At 40.7% G+C, this 8,331-nt stretch overlaps 1 protein-coding gene across 2 annotated transcripts in view; it reads left to right on the forward strand.

The window, feature by feature from the left end:
- The window catches only part of ttyh3b (tweety family member 3b), a 29,563-nt gene extending 21,582 nt beyond the window's left edge, over positions 1-7,981 (forward strand). For both annotated transcript variants that reach the window (XM_062434727.1, XM_062434719.1), the window contains exons 13-15: positions 775-948; positions 2,724-2,799; positions 4,643-7,981. In XM_062434727.1, the coding sequence (XP_062290711.1) occupies positions 775-948; positions 2,724-2,799; positions 4,643-4,777 (385 nt within the window). In that variant the 3' untranslated portion in view covers positions 4,778-7,981. The remainder of the gene's footprint in view (positions 1-774; positions 949-2,723; positions 2,800-4,642) is intronic.
- Positions 7,982-8,331: the final 350 nt, after the last annotated feature.

Genomic DNA, 8,331 nt, shown 5'->3' on the forward strand with positions numbered 1-8,331 from the left:
AGATGTAAAACAAAGAAGGAAAAAAAAAAGCACTCAGTGGCTGATCAGCCTGTTCATTTCTGTAGCCAGAGATCCAACTTCCAAATCAGCACATATCTTATTTGATGCCTCATTCTGTTACGTTGCTGGCCGTTTTTACATTTTTGACCATTTTATGTCTGAAAATGGTTTGCCCAAACCAGCCATATTATCTCCTTCTTTCCTGACGTTTTTTGCTTTAACTTTCATGGAGCACTCAGAGATGCATGAAATACATCAAAGAAAAAAATGGATTCTTGAAATTTGATGCCGTTCGAACAGTTTGACATTAACGGTAAATACCAGGAGCAAATCTTATATGTCTACAGAGGAAGGTTGCATGAAGAAAAAAATGACTGCATGTTTCTACCTTTTAAGAGGACTTTTATCTTTATATGATTTATTATATGTAATTGCACACTTCAACCAAAATGGCTCCACTTTGCTGGGGAATTGTAGTCGTGCAGTGATATTAGAGACCCTGCTTTACTTGTAATGGACCTGTTTTGAAGGTGAATGCTGCCCATGTTCCTTTTTTTCTTGTTCAGCTGCTTTGGTGCTGGAGGCATGGCCTTACCCAGTCTTTTGTATCAGCGGACTCCACATAGTACAAGTACACCTTCCCCTCTCCTAACCTCCTCTTCAACCACTTGTTTACACTCTTGTTGTCTCTCTCGGATCTCCCTCCCCTCTACCTTTCTCCCCTCCTACCCATCATGCCCTCTCGTGCCCTGCCCTTACCCTGACCAATTGAAGGACGGATGAGGAAGACGGAGAGGACGAGTCGGGTGCCTCACGGGGCGGTGTGCACGATAACCTGTACCGCGTTCACATGCCCAGTCTCTACAGCTGTGGCTCCAGCTACGGTAGCGAAGCTAGCCTGCCCGCTACAGCCCACACTGTCAGCAATGCCCCCGTCACTGAATACATGTGAGTTAGCACCCATCGCTAGCTAGAGGCTAGCAGGATCAATACACTGCCTGCCATAGGTAGCTGATGCTTGCCCCCTGTGAGTCAGACTAGCAGCGTAGCAATGCTCACTGCTTGTGATATTAAAGTTAGAATAGCTAGTTTTCTGCTCGTTGTTTGGCTCGCATGTCCTCTGTGAGACACCGTCAGCAATATCTGTCACTCAGTGAGTTAGTACCCTTCACTAGCTTTCCCTCTGGTGTTGGTAGAAAAACAGCTGCCTGCCTGTGTCAGTCCACAATGTTATCAAAAAAAGCTGAGAGTCAAGGCTTGCACTCACCGTAGCGTAAGTTTTAATTTCACTTGCTTGCTACATATTAGAGTTTTTCACAACTGCTTGCTCTGAATATGAAATTATAGAAGAGAAATACAGATTTATCTCACGTGTGCTACTACTTGCAACTGTTTTAAAGGTGAGCTGAAATAGCTGAAACTTTGAAATCAGAAGTAAGAAAACAGACTGCACAGTTATCGTGAAAGTTTTACAACATTTCAAATTTTCTCAACCATTGCAGGTACATGTAATATACATATCACATATGCTTAACAATACTGATGACTATACTCATAAGGATCCCATAAGCTTTTAGAGGGTTTAATTACCTCTTAAATAACAGATTTACATAATAGTCTATACCAAAATTATACAAAAATCAAGTTGTAGAGATGTGACACCTGCTTGAGATACATAATCTCTACCATATTTACTTTTATGTCAAAAAAGTCTTCATTGTTCATTGCCGAAGTTTCCTTAAATGCACCAACCATGTGACGGTATGCTATCTTTACCAAAACATGGTGACAAGACATGACTTACCAACACTAAGCAGTCAATGTCAAATCTCTGCAGGTTTTATTACATTAATGGAAACGAAATACAGGAAATATGTGCAGAAACTTGCAGAAGGTCAATGCTTTTGAAGATGTGTTGGCAGCAATGTAAACTATAAATTTAGAGTTAATGGGCAAAAACATGTAAAAGCACTTACTAGTTCTTTAAGTATAAATATCTTACATTATTTATTTCAAACTGGAACAGAACATCTAATACTGAATAATGAATAATGAAGACTGTGTTTTGTTTAAGGGTAAAAATACATTTGAGTACTTTAAGGCTTATTTCCCGTGTTAGAACCATGATGTTCCCACATACATCAATGTCTCTTTACATGAATACCACATTCAACCATGTTCATTCACTTTTTAATAGCTACCTATGGTTTTGTAGGTGTAGAGATAAAAGAAATATCCTTTATTTGGCTTCTGAGTGAATTGTGCTTCTAAGGACATTTGAAGCTTAACATTTTATTTATGAGTTTTCTTTAAGTTAACTTTAAGTTTTCTTTATGAATCCTTTAATAGTTTAAAAAGTGTTTATTGACAATTTTTAGAGCAACTTTTCAAGTATTTGCTGTAAGCTCACACTGATTAAAGTACTATTTCACTGAGTCAGTGTCCCATTGTAAGACTAAATGTTTTTCCTTGTGTGTTGTTAAGAAAAACACATTATGTACAAACAATATGTTGGACTGACAGATGTCTTTAACCTCTAGCTTTATGGCACCAAAGTTTAAGTCCCTGGTTTGTAATTATCACTGAGGCCATTTGTTAGGAGCCATTTGTCACAGAGTCATTAAGTTGTTATCACGGGCAGACCAAAGACCAACTCAACAACTGTGCTCTCAGCACCGGTGGCAGGGTGACCACATGCAGTAACCTCTTATTCTATAATGCAGGAGCCAGAACGCAAACTTTCAGAACCCTCGGTGTGAGAACACCCCCCTGATTGGCAGGGAGTCCCCTCCACCCTCTGTAAGTGCACACTTTCTAGATCACACTCTCCCTCTACTATCTTCCAATAGCCACAGTGCTGCTGGGAAATATTCAAAACCGAAGAATAGAGCCCGATCAAACGGCATTATTATTGTCAATGTCATGGTGTTAATACATTTATTATTCATGCTATGTTTATAGCACATTAGTGTGGTTATTGGAAGGTAGTCCCCCTATCCCTACACCACTGCAAGTGTCCTCTGTGCTCAACGTAGACCGTGATCATGGATCGCCTGTATGAAGGTCATTTTGGCAGCCTGGGAAGTTTTAAAAGAAGCCTGTTGTCCTGTTGTAGGATTTGCACTTGCATCAAATGAAGCTCGACTCTTTTATTGTATTAGTGTGATTGTTGGGTCAGTCTAATACATGTTAGACACAGAGTTGTTCTCTATTTCTGATGTAAAAAGTCTGGTTGGTTTCACTGTGGCTTTTAGTGCCGTGTGAGGAGAACTTGCAAACTACATAGCAGCAGATTCTTGCTTTTGAGAGACATTGTGAGAGAACCTTTAATACTCTGATTTTTTTTTTTTTAATATATAGGATTAGGATATATAAGATTGTAGTTCAAGCCTTTTCTTCAATTACACAAGACATAATTGTGGCAGTCTGAATTGCACCTCTTGTTTTAACTGTGTGGCTTTTAGTGTTTATAGTGCCACAAACAGGTTGACTCTTCTGGCTGTGATAAAGTGCTGCTGGGCCTGTACTGTGGATGTTGTTCCATGCAGTATTAACCGTATACATTTGGGGCTACAATACTGTGGAGTGACAAAATTAAACCAACAAATCTAACATTATTACCTCTGCACAACTTATAGGATGCATTCCTTGCTCCATGTCACCCGCCGTACCCTGCAGTCAATCTTTTTTGACAAGAAAAGCCCAAAACCTCTAAAGTTCTTGCTCCCCTCCCCCCTTCCCCGCTCCCACAGTGTGTCTATGTGTGCATCTTCTGGTCGAGGTGTATGTGTCCACTGTTTCTGTGCCCCCCAACTCCTCCCCCCCTCACCCTTCACCATTAGGCAGCCACAGGAGCACATGTTTCCTATCTCCACTGCTATCTAAACTTGTAGCAGCACCAACCTGCAAAAACCACAGTTCATCATTCGTAGACCCGGCCGCCCGCCATCCTGTACCAGAGCACTCGGCTGTCGTCAGCGGGGAAACCAGAGGCCTCCGACTATAACTAGCTAGCTGCTCATAAGAGACGACTAACTCATACCAGGCTAACCTACTACTGTACATCAGAACTAGAGCACTAACTTTAAACCACTGACAAAAAGAAAACCACATTCTCTAATTTACAGTAATAACATCATCCAGATCTAATCAACTGATTATTAATGATTGATAACGACTGTTGTAATCAAACCCCCGGCTGTCCAAATGACTGGTCCAAGTGTTTCTGCTGTATGTACTTTTATGTGTTTGTGTTTGCTTCACATGACTATCTATCTATCTATCTATCTATCTATCTATCTATCTATCTATCTATCTATCTATCTATCTATCTATCTATCTATCTATCTATCTATCTATCTATCTATCTGTCACTTGCAATCATTCACATTTCTTGATCTAATGTACTGAGACTATTTAACTGAGACTATTCCTACACTACTTCTTAAGTGTAAATACATATTTTCTCCCTCTTTCTTCTCGTCTTTTTCCTGTTTCTGTCTTTCAATCCTGCTGCTACATTGTTTCCTGTTTCATATTTCGCTCTTCACCTCGTCACCTACCTCTCTTCACTCTTTCTCCACACCTCCTCCTCCTTTCTTTCTTTGTTTCTTTTGTTCCTCATTGTCTTTCGTCTCTTCAGTACACCTCTAGTATGAGAGCGAAGTACCTGGCCACAAACCGACCGGACCAGAACCGACGCTCAGTTCCCAACGACCAGCTGGACCCAGCTAGCCGGCCTCACCCCACTGCCCGACCACAGTCCTCAGTCCATTAGAGACCGGAGCCGCACCAGTCCACCCCCCTGTACTGCCTGAATCCAGTTCTCACAGCCAACAACAACAACAACAACAACAACACCACTACGACCCAACCCAATGCTCAGTAGAGCTTTAAGCACCAACAGGACCCTGGTTTGTCAAGGTCTGCTGAATTTCACCAAAACCGGTTCACCAGAAACACAACAGCAAGCCAGAAACTCATCAACCAAGAGCCTCAGCAAAGGACAGCACTTTTATGGTCAACTCCTCCGTCTCAACACAGAAAATCCATAAAACCGAAACCCATCTCAGAAGATCAGTTATCTCTTCTCTCATTCTTTGTGGACACACACACACACACACACGCCCAGCGCTGCTCAGCTGATCAGCCCGACACACACCCACAATGCACAGCAACTAAAGCGCCTTGACTCGGACTTCAGTTTCTTCTACTACTGTTCAAATCTGTCCTCCTCCACCGGGATCCGTACACCGCCCCCTAGTGGAGACAGCTACACCCACTCAAACCCACTCAATCCCCTCACACTTTTACATTCAGACTACAGGCACACACACATGCAAACACACACACACAGACACACACACATGCACACACACATGCACACACACATGCACACACACACTGTACAGATCTGTAAATAGTAAAACGTGTGCTTTACTCTGATTTCATGAAGAATAGACTGTTGAATCATTACTGGTAATGTGGTGTGCTGCGTGTTTATCATGGAAACTTTTGCTGTATATCTCATACTTACACACACACACACACACACACACACACACACACGCACACACAAAAACAAACACACAAATAAGCAGATAGTCTTAACTGAACACACATCTTTATAGATAATAAGCCAGTGAATCAGAAAGCCATGTTTAGATAGAAACCGTACCAACCACATCCACGCTCTCTGTCTTTAGCTTAACATTCGTCGTCTTAACTAAGACTTATAACTTGAATCGTGAGCTCAAAAAAAAGTGTGTCCACTTCTCTCTCTCTGGCTCTCTCTCTCTCTCCGTATACGTGCAACACGCACGTCGCTTAATGCATTTTTAATATGAGCCAGGAATCCTGTTGTGGAATAACTGTTTCGATTTTGGGGGGGGGATTCGAGTGAGAGGAGTCAAAGAACACAAGGAGGCTCAACCTGTGCCAAAAAACTCTGAATAACATGAGGGATGCCTGATTCTATCCTCTTCTCTCCTACTGCCTCCATATGTCTCAAAAAAAAGGGAAAAACCAACTCAAGTGGAATGTTTTCCCTCCAGCTGTACATAATAAAGGAAACGGGAAAAGACACTTGAAAAGGGCGAACAACGGACAGAAAATGGAATAAATTACGACGAAACGTTTACCAGGTGCTATGTAAGCCAGTCAAAAAGTTCCAGGACTGAGGAGGGATGGAAACTTTTATTATTACTTTTAATGTTTTTGTTTTCATTCAGGGATGTGATTAGGAAAGCAAAAGCAGTGAAAAAAACAAAAAACAGGAAGTTGTGTCCCGAAACCTGAAATATCATGTCCCTTGATGAAAAATGTTGCTTCAAAATGTTTCAAAATTAAAGGATGGTGGGTGTTTTTTTATGTTTTTATCATAAGCTGACATTCGGGATGTGATACTGTGACAAACTGTAGTATTTTATCTCTGCTTCTATACTGTTGTTAGGTTTTTATCCTCCTCTGCTTTTATTTTGTCAACTGGTGACATCGTTGGATTGATATTTTTAGCCACCGGTAGCGACTCCTTTTTTGTTTTTCTCTCTTTTTCTTTTTTAAAAACCCATTTAAGCACAAATTCTCTCTGAGGTGACTTTGTGAGAACGAGAAGAAAAAAAACACACTGCCCGGGACACTTCCAGTGGTTGTTTTCCTGCTCCGAGACTGTGTACAGTGTATAAAAAACAGTAGTCGTGAACCTGTGTGTGTGTGCGTGACATCACTGCAGCGTGATTGGCTCTATCGCTCTATCTCAGTGTTACCGTGTGTAAGTACAGTGATCGGTGTGTTTGACTGGCAGCAAGTAAGGGCCAGCTTATCTAGCCTGAGTCATTTCTACACAGACGCAACGCATGCCCTCATACACACACACACACATACATTCTGTACACACACACACACACACACATACACATATGCTGTACAGACACACACACACACATTCAATTCAATACAATACACACCACAGCTGCTTATAAAATCCATCTTACCCTACTTTTGTCCTGTTTACATGCACACATAGATCTGTAGTAACTGCACGCGTCCACCCACAGCTGTGACATCACACTGATAACCACCATTTGCATTATGGGTGATGTAGTATGTAGTAAGCAAATTTCAGATTTCAAAGCAAGTCAATTCAGGATCTAATGACTAGATCGGGATCTAGTCATTAGAGCGAGCAAGAGCAAGAGCCCTAACATTCAAACGCCTCTCAAACACCATTCCTGTACAGCATTTTAATATTTGATTAATCAATGACCACTTCTCGTATTAGCGAGACAATCTTACATGTGTGATTTTATTAGAAAGAGAGATGCCCATGTTATGGTAACAATGCTACCTATGGTCTTGTACTTTACAGTGTTTTTTGCACCATTGATGCAAACGATGTTAAGATCTGTGGGTCTAGTCACTGATTAATGGCCTTTCATAATGTTTTTAAACTCTTACAACACTCTTCATATCACAACTTCATATGTTTTTTTAATTTTTCTCTGTCTTGTAAAAATCAAACTTTAAAGATAAAATAATAGCTAGCTGTTTTGTAGGAGAATAAAGGCAAGAGCAGCGTTTTTCCTCTCTTATTAATGGTGAATGACTCTCTGTCTTGCAATGTTTTAATAAAACTATTCCAGTGTAGTCTGCGCACCTGACGTACAGGTGTATTTGAATTCCTGTGTGTGTGACGCTTTTATGGGATTTAACCATCCCGGTGCAGTGCGACTCGTTGGAAAAAGAGCCACACTCCCGAAGAAGAGTGAGGAATGCTCGCATGTATGTGTGCTGTTATAACAGGACTTCAAATACACCTCTGTCCAGATGTGACAGAAAACCAATGTTTTCTATGGCTGTTTTTATTTTCTGATGGTTTAACTAAAATATTAATGATGTACATGTCAAAACTGTGGTAATGATATAATTCAGCCTGGAATAAATGTTTTAAAAAAAAGAAATTAAAGCAACTTTAACGTACTGATCAAGACTGCGGCTTCTTTTATAGTGGAAAAGAATGAACAGAAGGATGTCCCTTTCTTCTTAATCTTTTCTTTGACGTAAGTGGCAGCGTCTTATCAGGGCTTAGTGCATCCAAATGTTACACACTAATACTGCGTGTCTGCACCGTCACTTGATAGATTATAAAAAACAATAACAGAATCTGGTCTGCAACAGCTAAGATCAGAGCACTGAAAACAAAAAGTGAATCTTTTGAAGGATCTTGTTTGATGTGCAGGTTTTAAAGCCACGGAACGCACTCAGCTCAGCTTCTATCATTTATATTATTGATGAGATTATTATCTCAAACTGTCATCTCTTACTTAATGCCAT

Source organism: Scomber scombrus, chromosome 2 (genome assembly GCF_963691925.1).
Source record: "Scomber scombrus chromosome 2, fScoSco1.1, whole genome shotgun sequence".
NCBI lineage: Eukaryota > Metazoa > Chordata > Actinopteri > Scombriformes > Scombridae > Scomber > Scomber scombrus.